The sequence below is a fragment of the Oryx dammah genome, unplaced genomic scaffold (genome assembly GCF_014754425.2).
Source record: "Oryx dammah isolate SB20612 unplaced genomic scaffold, SCBI_Odam_1.1 HiC_scaffold_8, whole genome shotgun sequence".
NCBI lineage: Eukaryota > Metazoa > Chordata > Mammalia > Artiodactyla > Bovidae > Oryx > Oryx dammah.
The window spans coordinates 952044-966154 of NW_024070192.1; the positions used below are offsets into that span (position 1 = coordinate 952044).

General features: G+C 44.3%; 1 protein-coding gene across 13 annotated transcripts in view; it reads left to right on the forward strand.

Moving 5' to 3' along the window:
• Positions 1–14111, forward strand: part of CEP112 (centrosomal protein 112) — a 309950-nt gene that overhangs the window by 193900 nt on the left and 101939 nt on the right. For 11 of the 13 annotated variants that reach the window (XM_040244376.1, XM_040244381.1, XM_040244382.1 and 8 more), the window contains one exon: positions 13505–13735. The exons of the other annotated variants lie outside the window; for them this stretch is intronic. In XM_040244376.1, coding sequence (XP_040100310.1) covers positions 13505–13735 — 231 coding nt within the window. The remainder of the gene's footprint in view (positions 1–13504; positions 13736–14111) is intronic. 13 annotated transcript variants of the gene reach the window in all.

Consider the following 14111-nt stretch of genomic DNA (forward strand, 5'->3'; position numbering starts at 1 on the left):
TTTGGTAAATATTTTTTTCTGGTTAAGAATGTCTCTTCTATTCCTATCTTACTAAGAGTTTATATGGAGAATTTCATCAAATGTTTTTCTGTGTATTCAAGATGACCATAAAGCTTTCTCTTTCACTATATAAAAAGAATAACACGCATTATAGGCTGTGGTCTGTTATTACACGAGCATTACGTCCCATGTAAGAGTTTAATGACCCAGTATCGTTGGACTCGATTTGCTACTAACTGCTGAGAGAGACTGACCTGAGAGTTTTCTTTTTTGGACATGTTTTTAAGTAATGTTATGCCAGCCTCATAATTTGAGTTGCTGAATAATTCTTCTTTTTCTATTTTCTCAAAAAATTAGCAGAAGAGTGAGTTATTTGTTTCTTAAATATTTGGAGGAACTGGCCAATAAAACCATCTGGGCTTGATATTTTATTTCTGGAAAGATTTTTGACTACTATTTAAATTTTTCTAGCGGTGATAGGGTGATTCATATTTTCCAGTTTTTTCTAGTCAGTTTTGGTAAATTTTTATAGCTCAAGAATTTTTCTATTTTTACCTAAATCTAACCTTTATTGGTCTTTATAGGATTTTATAAATGTTGTACTTCCCTTCCATCCTCTGCAACTTGGTGATGACGTATTTCATTTTTACGCATTATCGGCCTTGGCTTGTGAATAATTTATTTAAAATTTTTATATCTGGTTCATGACTGAGTTGGCCACTCGTTTTTTATTTCTCTTCCCATTCCCATCTTCCTTTGGTATCAATATTATGACCTCTGAAATAGTTTCAGTGTATATTTCTCATTTTCTATTCCCTAGAAAAGTTTGTGAAAAATTAGAATGATACATCTCCGGGTGATTTTTCTAGAACTCACCTATAAAATTCTCTAGGCTTAGTGTTTTGTCAGAAGATTCGTAACTATTCTTTCAGTGTCTTTAATTGGATTATTGTAGTTGATAGTTTCTCCATTTTCTGTTTTCCTAGGAACCTGTTTTGCCTAGCGTATCTAGTTATTGGCATAATATTTTTGTGGTGTTATCTTTTTGCTCTCTGATGGATCTGTAGCATGTCCTTCTTTAGATGTCATTATCTCTTTTTTTCTAGATAACATTGCCACACTTCGTTTTCATCTCTAGCATTTGTTTATTTGTGCCTTCTTCCTTGTTTCCTTCATTAGTCTTACGAGAAATTGTTCTATCTTGCTAATTTCTTAAATTGGTTGCCTATTTCACTGAAAATAAGCCTTTTAAAACTAAGTAGCATGTTAAGGCTACTTGCTTCCTTTAGTCTCATCCTTCAGGATTTGAAGAGGACAATTTTCACTATCAGTCCTCTTTCAGAATTTAAATGTTGCGTATTCGTTTGATTAGTGCACTCGTGTCAGTCGTGTCCGACTCCCTGCAACCCCATGGGCTGTGGCCCGCCAGGCTCCTCCGTCCATGGGATTTCCCAGGAGTGGGTGGCCATTTCCTTTTCCAGGGGATCTTCCAGATCCAGGGATTAAACCCACATCTCCTGCTTGGCAGGCAGATTCTTTGCCACTGTTAACACCAATCAGAATTTAAAAGCCATAAAAACGGATACCGAGAAATATCTCCCGCACCCCCGTCATGACTAACGACCTCATTCCCATCTAAAATACCAATCTAAATAGTGTGTTGTGTCTCCTTCCAGAGATTAATTATAAGCACTTTTAATTGTTATCCTAACTTCATTTTGAAACCTGAGTTATTTAAGGTATATATTTTTAATATTTGAACTGTATGGGAAATTATTTTGGTTTTGTTGTTTTCATTTTTTTATGATTCTTAATTTAGTTGCAGTTGCAGTCTTGCCAAATAATATCTTTGATACCACCAATTTCCTGCAGTACATTGACACAAATGTTGCGTGTGTATGTGTGTGAGTGTCTGTGTGTGTGATGAACTCTTTTACTGGAGTGGGAGATTTGACCCTTTTCTCCCACAGTTCCCCTGCAGTTATATATATTTTGAGGTTGTTTGATCACATGTGTACAGACTTAGATGTGTCCCCCAGGTGCCTGACATAAAAAAGTCATTTGGTGACACTGTTTTAAAAATGCCTCTTGTTACTATTTTATGGGGATAATACCTTTCTTACTTTCAGTCTCTTCATGACTTCGGTGTGTCTCATAAAAAACATGGATGAATTTTGACGTTAAAAAATTTACACTGTTGTGTTATTTGAACTAGTAATTCTGGTCCATTTATTTGTGTTTTGATTATTGATATACCTCTTACTTTTTTTTCATATTTCCCACCTTTTTCTATGCTGTTTTTGTCCTGATTTTGAGAAACTGAGAGGGTGACCCCATCCCCCATTACGAACATCCTACATTGAAGGGTGCTTGCAGTTTTGCACCAACATTATTTTGTGGTTGTTCAGTTGCTCTGCTGTGTCTGACTTTTTGTGACCGTGGACTGCAGTTTGCCAGGCCTCCCTGTCCTTCACCATATCCAGGAGCTTCCTCAGACTCACGTCCATTGAGTCGGTGATGCCATCTGACCATCTCATCCTCTCTAGTCCCCTTCTCCTCCTGTCTTCAGTCTTTCCCAGCAACAGGGTCTTTTCCAATGAGTCAGCTCTTCACATCAGGTGACCAAAGTATTGGAGCTTCAGCTTCAGCATCAGTCCTTCCAATGAGTATTCAGTTCTGATTTCCTTTAGGATGGACTGGTTGGAGCTCCTTGCTGTTCAAGGGACTCTGAAGAGTCTTCTCCACACCACAGTTTAAAAGCACCAGTTGTTCCACACTCAGACTTCTTTATGGTCCAACAACTCTCACGTGACTACTGGAAAAACCATATCTTGACTGTACTTCAGCAAAGTGATGTCTCTGCTTTTTAACATGCTGCGTAGGTTTGTTATAACTTTTCTTCCAAGGAGCCTGCTGCAGGGTCACTGAGGCTGCCTGCAGAGTGCTGGGAGTCAGGCATGCTAGCAGAAGTCCTTGTGGAGGAGGTCACCATGGCCTCAGGCCAGACCACAGGCAGGGAACACAGCCCCATCCATCAGCAGAAAACTGGATTAAAGATTTACTGAGCATGGCCTTAGTTTGAGCATTCTTTGGCATTGCCTTCCTTTGGGATTGGAATGAAAACTGACCTTTTCCAGTCCTATGGCCACTGCTGAGTTTTCCAAATTTGCTGACATATTGAGTGCAGCACTTTGACAGCATCATCTTCCAGGATTTGAAATAGCTCACCTGGAATTCCATCACCTCCACTAGCTTTGTTCATAATGATGCTTCCTAAGGCCCACTTGACTTCACAGTCCATGATGTCTGGCTCTAGGTGAGTGATCACACCATCGTGATTATCTGGGTCATGAAGATCTTTTTTGTACAGTTCTTCTGTGTATTCTTGCCACCTCTTCTTAATACTTCTGCTTCTGTTAGGTCCATGCCATTTCTGTCCTTTATCGAGCCCATCTTTGCATGAAATGTTCCCTTGTATCTCTAATTTTCTTGAAGAGATCTCTAGTCTTTCTAATTCTATAGTTTTCCTCTATTTCTTTGCATTGATTGGTAAGGAAGGCTCTCTTATCTCTCCTTGCTATTCTTTAGAACTTTGTATTCAAATGGGTATATCTTTCCTTTTCTCCTTAGCTTTTCACTTCTCTTCTTTTCACAGCTATTTGTAAGGCCTCCCCCGACAGCCATGTTGCTTTTTTGCATTTCTTTTCCATGGGGATGGTCTTGATCCCTGTCTCCTGTACAGTGTCAGGAACCTCATTCCATAGTTCATCAGGCACCCTATCTATCAGATCTAGGCCCTTAAATCTATTTCTCACTTCCACTGTATAATCATAAGGGATTTGATTTAGGTCATACCTGAGTAGTCTAGTGGTTTTCCCTACTTTCTTCAATTTAAGTCTGAATTTGGTAATAAGAAATTCATGATCTGAGCCACAGTCAGCTCCCAGTCTTGTTTTTGCTGACTGTATAGAGATTCTCCACCTTTGGCTTCAAAGAATATAATCAATATGATTTTGGTGTTGACCATCTGGTGAAGTCCATGTATAGAGTCTTCTCTTGTCTTGTTGGAAGAGGGTGTTTGCTATGACCAGTGTGTTCTCTTGGCAAAACTCTATTAGCCTTTGCCCTGCTTCGTTCTGTACTCCAAGGCCAAATTTGCCTGTTAATCCAGGTGTTTCTTGGCTTCCTACTTTTGCATTCCAGTCCCCTATAATGAAAAGGACATCTGTTTTCAGTTGTGAACTTCCAAATGTTCATGCTGGTTTTAGAAAAGGCAGAGGAACCAGAGATCAAATTGCCAACATCTGCTGGATCATTGAAAAAGCAAGAGAGTTCCAGAAAAACATCTATTTCTGCTTTATTGACTATGCCAAAGCCTTTGACTGTGTGGATCACGATAAACTGTGGAAAATTGTGAAAGAGATGGGAATACCAGACCACCTGACCTGCCTCTTGAGAAACCTATATGCAGGTCAGGAAGCAACAGTTAGATCTGGACAGGGAACAACAGACTGGTTCCAAATAGGAAAAGGAGTACGTCAAGGCTGTATATCGTCACCCTGCTTATTTAACTTCTATGCAGAGTACATCATGAGAAATGCTGGGCTGGGTGAAGCATAAGCTGGAATCAAGATTTCCAGGAGAAATATCAATAACCTCAGATATGCAGATAACACCCCCTTATGGCAGAAAGTGAAGAACTAAAGAGCCTCTTGATGAAAGTGAAAGAGGAGAGTGAAAGAGTTAGCTTAAAGCTCAACATTCAGAAAACTAAGATCATGGCATCCGGTCCCATCAGATCAGTTCAGTTCAGTCACGTCCGACTCTTTTCAACCCCATGAATCGCACCACTCCAGGCCTCCCTGTCCATCACCAACTCCCGGCGTTCATTTAAACTCATGTCCATCGAGTCGGTGATGCCATCCAGCCATCTCATCCTCTGTCATCCCCTTCTCCTGCCCCCAGTCCCTCCCAGCATCAGAGTCTTCCAATGAGTCAACTCTTTGCATGAGGTGGCCAAAGTATTGGAGTTTCAGCTTTAGCATCAGTCCTTCCAATGAACACACAGGACTGATCTCCTTCAGAATGGACTGGTTGGATCTCCTTGCAGTCCAAGGGACTCTCAAGAGTCTTCTCCAACACCACAGTTCAAAGGCATCAATTCTTTGGCACTCAGCTTTCTTCACAGTCCAACTCTCACATCCATACATTACCACAGGAAAAACCATAGCCTTGACTAGACAGACCTTTGTTGGCAAAGTAATGTCTCTGCTTTTGAATATTGCTGTCTAGGTTAGTCATAACTTTCTTTCCTAGGAGCAAGCGTCTTTTAATTTCATGGCTGCAGTCACCATCTGCAGTGATTTTGGAGCCCCCAAAAATAAAGTCTGACACTGTTTCCACTATTTCCCCACCTATTTCCCATGAAGTGATGGGACCAGATGCCATGATCTTAGTTTTCTGAATATTGAGCTTTAAGCCAACTTTTTCACTCTCCTCTTTTACTTTCATCAAGAGGCTTTTTAGTGCCTCTTCACATTCTGCCATAAGGATGGTGTCATCTGCATATCTGAGGTTATTGATATTTCTCCTGGAAATCTTGATTCCAGCTTGTGCTTCCTCCAGCCCAGCGTTTCTCATGATGTACTCTGCATATAAGTTAAATAAGCAGGGTGACAATATACAGCCTTGATGTACTCCTTTTCTTGTTTGGAACCAGTCTGGTGTTCCATGTCCAGTACTAACTGTTGCTTCCTGTCTGGTTCCATCACTTCATGGCAGATAGATGGGGAAACAGTGGCTGACTTTATTTTGGGGGGCTCCAAAATCACTGCAAATGGTAATTGCAGCCATGAAATTAAAGGATGCTTACTCTTTGGAAGGAAAGTTATGACCAACCTAGACAGCATATTAAAAAGCAGAGACATTACTTTGCCAACAAAGTCCATCTAGTCAAGGCTGTGGTTTTTCCAGTAGTCAGTAGGATGTGAGAGTTGGACTGTGAAGAAAGCTGAGCACTGAATAATTGATGATTTTGAACTGTGGTGTTGGAGAAGACTCTTGAGAGTCCCTTGGACTGCAGGGAGATTGAACCAGTCCATCCTAAAGGAAATCAGTCCTGGATGTTCATTGGAAGGATAGATATTGAAGCTGAAACTCCCTCCAGTAGTTTGGCCGCCTGATGCAAAGAGCTGATTCATTTGAAAAGACCCTGATGCTGGGAAAGATTGAGGGCAGGAGGCGAAGGGGACGACAGAGGATGAGATGGTTGGGTGGCATCACGGACTCAATGGACATGAGTTTGCATAAGCTCCGGGAGTTGGTGATGGACAGGGAGGCCTGGCGTACTGTGGTTCATGGGGTCGCAAAGAGTCGGACACTACTGAGAGACTGAACTGAAAGTGAGTGTAGCCTTACCCACCAAAGCGAGAGTCAGTTTTCTCCATAGCCAGTCCCTCCCATCAGGAAGCTTCCACAAGCCTCTTATCCATCAGAGGGCACAGTATGAAAACCACAATCACAGAAAACTAACCGAGTTGATATCATGGGTCACAGCCTCGTCCAACTCATGGAAACTATGAGCCACGCTGTGTAGGGCCCCCCAAAATGGGTGGGTCATGGTGGAGAGTTTTGATAAAATGTGGTCCACTGGAGAAGGGAATGGCAAACCACTTTAGCATTCTTGCCTTGAGAACCCCAGGAACAGTGCGAAAGGCAAAAAGATGCGACCAATATTAGTACATCGTCGCTGACTGAAACCCAGACCTTCAGGTCCCTTCATCCTCACCTAGTGTGTGTCTCTGTTCCGAGACCACATCCGAATGTCACCTTAGTTTGAGCCGTCGTGTCTGCCTGGTCTCCTCTTTGCTGGAATAGGTCGTCAGATTTTCCTTGTTTCTGATGACCTGGACAGTTTTGAGGAGCGTCTGTTAGGTATTTGTGGAATGTGCTTCTCTAGTAATGTGGAATTCTTCTGCGAGAAACGTTGATCTCTTTCCTGTCATTTATCAACGGAATCATTTGTGCCCGTGTGGGTCCACGCAGTGGGGCCCAGCATGGGTTTCTCAGGTGGCCCAGCCCCGGCGCTGGGGGCTCTCCCACTGGCCCAGCCCTTAGATCTGCCTCTGACGGTGTGGCGTTCCTGCTCCCAGTGCCCCAGGCTGTCCCCAGACTCGCTCAGGGATGTCCTGCCATCTGTCCAAGGACCACTGGCTCCTTTCACTGGGGGGTAGTGTGAGGAAACAAAATCTGGGGCTTCCTGTGCTTGCTGCTTCTGGGATGTCCCTTGCCGAGTGTCATCTGTTTTCCCTGCTCTGCTCTAGTATTGTGCTGTACCACACGTCTTTTATTATTTTATTATTTTTATTTTATTTTATTTTATTTTTATTTTATTGTTATTTCCTCCTGGTTCACTACTCTCACTTCCGCTATGTTTAAGCTGCCTTGACTGTGTGGATCACAATAAACTGTGGAAAATTCTGAAAGAGATGGGAATACCAGGCCACCTAACCTGCCTCTTGAGAAATCTGTATGCAGGTCAGGAAGCAACAGTTAGAACTGGACATGGAACAACAGACTGGTTCCAAATAGGAAAAGGAGTACGTCAAGGCTGTATATTGTCACCCTGCTTCTTTAACTTATATGCAGAGTACATCATGAGAAATGCTGGATTGGAAGAAACACAAACTGGAATCAAGATTGCCGGGAGAAATATCAATAACCTCACATATGCAGATGACACCACCCTTATGGCAGAAAGTGAAAAGGAGCTAAAAAGCCTCTTGATGAAAGTGAAAGAGGAGAGTGAAAAAGTTGGCTTAAAGCTTAAGATTCAGAAAATGAAGGTCATGGCAGCCGGTCCCATCACTTCATGGGAAATAGATGGGGAAACAGTGGAAACAGTGTCAAACTTTATTTTGGGGGGGCTCCAAAATCACTGCAGATGGTGACTGCAGCCATGAAATTAAAAGACGCTTACTCCTTGGAAGAAAAGTTATGACCAACCTAGATAGTATATTCAAAAGCAGAGACATTACTTTGCTGACTAAGGTCCGTCTAGTCAAGGCTATGGTTTTTCCTGTGGTCATGTATGGATGTGAGAGTTGGACTGTGAAGAAGGCTGAGCGCTGAAGAATTGATGCTTTTGAACTGTGATGTTGGAGAAGACTCTTGAGAATCCCTTGGACTGCAAGGAGATCCAACCAGTCCATTCTAAAGGAGATCAGTCCTGGGATTTCTTTGGAAGGACTGATGCTAAAGCTGAAACTCCAGTACTTTGGCCACCTCATGCGAAGAGTTGACTCATTGGAAAAGACTGTGATGCTGGGAGGGATTGAGGGCAGGAGGAGAAGGGGACGACCGAGGATGAGATGGCTGGATGGCATCACTGACTCAATGGACGTGAGTCTGAGTGAACTTTGGGAGATGGTGATGGACAGGGAGGCCTGGCGTGCTGCGATTCATGGGGTCGCAAAGAGTCGGACACGACTGAGCGACTGAACTGAACTGAACTCACCCATTCAATCTTTTACACAGAATTTTTAGTTTTGGCAATTATGTTCGGTTCTTTGTCAAATCTGGTCATTTTTGTTTAATCTCTTCTGGTTTACTCATTTTGGAACTCTACCCTTTGTCTTTAAACAGCTAATACATGTTTATATTCTTTTTCTGATATCTGAATGCTTGCTCGTGGAAATCTGTTTCTGTTGACTAACCAGTGGTTTGGGGAGGTGGGGGGACTTGGTGATTTTTTTTATTAGGAGCTTGTTTTTGGTTTATCTTAATTTGTGAGAAACCTGGAGGCATTAAGCTTAGAAATCCTTCAATAACTGCTCCAAATTCCTCTTTTCTGAGTCTCCTCTCTTCCTTTTTAATGCTCTGTTCCTCTTCTTCCTGTGCCTCATTATTTCTGCCTGAAACATCCTGTCTCTACCTCTGTCTCGAGATGCTACTGTCTTTTCTCTTAAGGTCCGTCTCAGACGCTTAGGTTTTATTCAATTTTCCAGAATTCTTCTGAGCTTGAATAACCGCTGCCTCTCTGACCTCTTACGGCCCTTTTTGTGGCCCTTATGGTGTGTGTGTGTGTGGGTGTGTGGGTGTGTATGTGTGTGTGTGTGTGTGTGTGTGTGTGTTCTGTATGTTTTGTGTCTGTGTGTGTGTATATGTGTGTGTGCTGTTTGTTCTGTGTCTGTGTGTTTGTGTGTGTCTGTATGTTCTGTGTGCTTGTGTGTGTGTGTGTGTGTGTGTGTGCATGTACACGTGTGTGGAGCTTGTGCATTGTAGTCTAAAGTCTTTTAGGGAAAATGCTTTTCTGGAAGTCCCTTGTCACAGTCTTAATAAATACTGACGTAAGTATAGTTGTAGATCAACACCTCAGCCTGTGCTGACGATCAATCGCCCACAAACTCTATGAAATGTACGAAAGTGACTTCATGCCTCAATAAGCTGTTAATGTGTTGTTATTCCGAAAGTGCTTGTGGAATAATTCTTCAACTTTGAAAATAATCAAAATGATTGCTTCTTAACTATGGACATGTCCTCAATTTAAATATTAATGTATTTTTCTTTCACAAAGAGCATTTAAAATGTTTACTTGGGATGGCAGTCCTGATAATCCATAACCATTTATAAGATGATAATAAGCCTGCCACTTCTTTTGCCAGAACTTTTCAGATTCAGTGTGGTTTCGAGAGCCATTAGCTTTCTGAGGAAACTGGTCTGTGTTGTTGGAGGGTTTTTGTAATTAACTTTTTATCATGGTAAAATACACGATATAAAATTTGCCGTCTTGACCAAGCATTTCAGGTGTATAGGCCACTGATATCGAATACATTCCCCTTGTATGCGACCGTCATCACCATCTATCACATAACTCTTTTCATCTTGTAAAGCTGAAACTGTCCGCATTAAAACAACAGCTCTCCTTCCTTCACCCACGGGCCCTGACAATCCCCGTATACTCTCCGTCCGTGTGGTTCTGACCCTTCTAAGCACCTCACGTAAGGAGAATCGCACAGCCTTCGTCTTCCGGCTTATTTCACTTAGCATCATGTCCTCAGGATTCGTATGTGTTGTAGCATATTGCAGGCTTTCCTCCTCTCTAAGGCTGAATAATATCCCATTGTGTGTATAAACCGCACTTCGCTTATCCATTTATGTATCAGGGGACATTGGGGTTGCCTCCATGTTTTCTGGTATGTTTTTGAACTATTATTTAAGAATCAGGTTAACTAAAAGTTGTCCTTATGGTTTGTCTCTTAGATGCACAGCCTTTAGTAATTTTTGAAGTTTTAAAATAATTCTGCTCTTTTATGTCAGTGACATAGGTGAAGTTTTATAGCTTACTATTTATAATATTAAAGAAAAGTGAACACATCTATTCCAGATTGATCTTGTCAGTTTCTTCAGTCTGGTTATCAGCACATGCTAATGACTGAAATATTAAATACCTGAGGGACGCCTTCGGCATTGAGTTCTTTCACTTAATGTTTATTTCTTCCATAATTAGTTGATACATTTTTTCAGCATAGTTTTCCTATTTGAAAAATCACCATTGGATTGAAGCCAGTGCATTATCAGTGTGGCCAGCAATTTAAAACACCTTCCTCTAAGTTACCATTATGTACCTAGTCAACTGATAAAAATAGACAGAATGATGACGCGCAGACCTGGAAGGTGTGTCCCAGTCAGGGAATAGCCGGGTTACATGGTGCCTGTTGAAGTATGCAGTGCCTTAAACAGTTACCACTGTGTTTCAGAAAATGCCGCATTCTCGACTAATGCACAGACAATAACAGCGGCCCCAAGTCCCGCAGCCTGAACCAGCTGATCATCTGGTAGCTGGGCGAACCAGGGTCCTTGCTCTGCTTTCCCTTGAAAACAACCCGAAACGCCAGAAACAGCTTTTTAAAGGACATTGTGTGTGTGTGTATTCACAAGCGGTTGGGTTAGTTAGGATGCGCAGATGTCAACATTTAAATGAAAACAGAAACCCAGAAGTGTGAGCGGAGTGCTGCAGGCAGCTCTCACCTTGAGGACCTTTTCTAAAATCGAGTGAACTTGAACATCAATTTGGGGGCTTTTATTGGGCACAGGAATAAAGCAAAGTCCAGGGTTTGCTTAAGGTGATGATCTAGGCCGCCACTGTGCCTCGAGCTGGGACCCTGAAAGGCCACCAGGCGCAGACGAGTTAGAAACCAGAGAACTGTCACCCAGCAGGGAGGAGGCAGGGAGGGGTGAGCCGGGAGACGGGCCTCGACACGTGCACACTGCTGTGTGTTACACAGATGACTGATGAGAAACTCCTGCACAGCACTGGGGACCCTACTCGGTGCTCGTGGGGCCCTAACTGGGAAAGAAATCTGAAGCAGAGGGGCCGTATATAGAGGGCCAAGACCCCGCCTGCTAATGCAGGAGAGGCAGGGTCGATCCCTGGGTCAGGAAGATCCCTTGGAGGAGGAAATGGCAACCCGCTCTAGCATTCTTGCCTGGGAACTCCATGGACACAGGAGCCTTACAGGATATAGTCCATGGAGTTGCAAAGAGCTGGACACGACTTAGCAACTAAACAATATATGTGTGTGTGTCTGTGTGTGTGCGTATGTGTACATATTCACTTTGCTGCACAGCAGAAACTGATAGAACATTATAAAGCAACTTTGTGGCCTTTGGACTGTAGCCCACTGGGCTCCTCTGTCCATGGGTTTTCCAAGCAGGAATACTGGAGCAGGTTGCCGTTTCCTCCTCCAGGGGACCCTTCCCACCCAGGGATCGAACTCAGGTCTCCTGTGTCTCCTGCATTGCAGGCAGATTCTTTACCCATTGAGGCATCGGGGAAGCCCTCAAAGCAACTGTACTTCAATTAAGAAAGAAAGAAAGAAACCAGTAAACTAGAAACAACCTTAGTGCTGAGTGAGGTGCCCCTGAAAATCCACGCCTATAAGCTGACGCCCAAACTCTCAGGTCAGTGTGCCCTGGGATCCGAGGCTGAGAACTTGCTCTAAAGTCATCCAGACACGCTGACATCTCCAGGGTCTGTCAGGGTCAAATGGGGGCTGGAGAACCACTTCCAATCCCATCAGATAGGAGCCTGCATTTGAAAAGAGTAGCAACATAGTGTGACAAAAAAAAGTACGATGAACCCAGGGACTTAAAAGTTCTGAACAACAGGATGACAGCTGCAAACAGTTGAGATGCTGGAATTATCAGCCACAGATAGAAGAGTCATGGTTAGTATGTGCTGTAAAGGCAAAGACTTTAAAGGACTTGAAAATATTTTCTAAAGCGGTTAAAGGCATTTAAAAATCACCAGACATATTTGTATAAAAATAAACTCCCCAAGAAGGCAGTGGCACCCCACTCCAGTACTCTTGCCTGGAAAATCCCATGGGCGGAGGAGCCTGGTGGGCTGCAGTCCATGGGGTCGCTGAGGGTCGGACACGACTGAGCGACTTCACTTTCACTTTTCACTTCCATGCACTGGAGAGGGAAATGGCAACCCACTCTAGTGTTTTTGCCTGGAGAATCCCAGGGACGGGGGAGCCTGGTGGGCTGCCATTTATGGGGTCGCACAGAGTTGGACATGACTGAAGTGACTTAGCAGACTCCCGAAAATAAAAACAAAATAACTGAAATTCAGAATCTGTATGGATTTGAGATCTACTTACATGCAGAAAATGCCTAGAATGTAGGTGAGAGGAAAAGAGATGGAAAATATGAGAAATTCATGAAATGAAAGAATAGGAGGATCTAATTTACATCTGTGTGAGTTCATAATGAGTGGAGAGAGAATGGAACACAGATGTTAAATTAATAAGTCCAGCCTGTAATTCTGTAGCCTCTAGAACTTTGAGAGCGTAAACACATCTAAAGCCACCCAGTTTTTCGTACTTTGTTGTGACATCCCTGGGAAGTTAGTATGCCCACGTGTTTGGGAATTAAGAGACATACTTCTAAACAGGTCATAAGTCGAAGAAAAAATAAAAATGAACGTTAAAAATGCTTGAATTAAACGATAATGAAAATACCATCTGAGAGATTAAATTTATGCAGCAGTAGAGCGGTATTTATAGTCTTAAGTTTACAAATCAGGAAAGAAGGATGAAAATAAATGAGTGAAATATCCAAGATAAGAAGTCAGAGGACTAAAGAAGACTCCAAGAATGTAGAATGCAGGACAGGACAAAAATAAGAGCAGAAATCAATGCAATGAAAACAAAAATTGAGTAGCAAGTGCTGAGGAATCTCAGAAACATAACGCCAAATACTTGAAGAAGCAAGTTGCAGAAGAACCAAGTAGTATTCCATTTGCAAAGGTATTTGAAACAAAACTAAACGCGTTGTCTGGGGTAAAACATTTCCGGTGGCGTCCGTGTCCGAGCCAGACGGGGCCGGCCGGGCCGGGGCAGGAGGGCGGCGGCGGGGCGGCGGGGCGCGGCCGTCTTGGCCTCGCGGCTCGTGTCCTTCACGCGCTCCCGTCACATCCTCTGCCCGTTTCCCTCACAAGGTGCTTGCGGACATGGAGGCGCAGGTGCAGAAGCTGAGAGAGGAGCTGGTCAGCGTGAACTCGCAGCGCAAGCAGCAGCTGGTGGAGCTGGGGCTCCTCCGGGAGGAGGAGAAGCAGAGGGCCGCGCGGGACCACGAGGCCGCCGTGAGCAAGCTGAAGGCCGAGTCGGAGAAGATGCGGCTCGAGCTGAGGAAGACCCACGCCGCCGAGACGGAGCTGACGCTGGAGAAGGTAGGCGGCCGGGCGGCGGGGAGCGGGCCGGCGCGCTCACGGCCCAGGCCGCCGCCTTGCCCGCCCGGCTCCCCGCTCGGGGTGGTGGCCTGGGGCCGGCCCGCAGTTTAGAACCCTGGCGGGTGCGCCGGCTCACGTCTCAGGCTTCCCGAACCCACCCGCGTCCCCCGGGGAGGGGCGGAGGGGACTCCCGCTGCCCGGCGACTGAAGACGCGTCGAGCGTCACGCTGGCCGGGAGTCTGTGGGCTCTGGCGTGGAGCCGAGGCCCCGGAACGGCCTGGGCTTTGGCCCCTGTGAGCAGCGGAGGCCGGGGCTGCAGGCCCGCCGAGGGCGGAGCTGGACACAGGGAGACCGGTTCAACCCCTGCGGGCGCGCG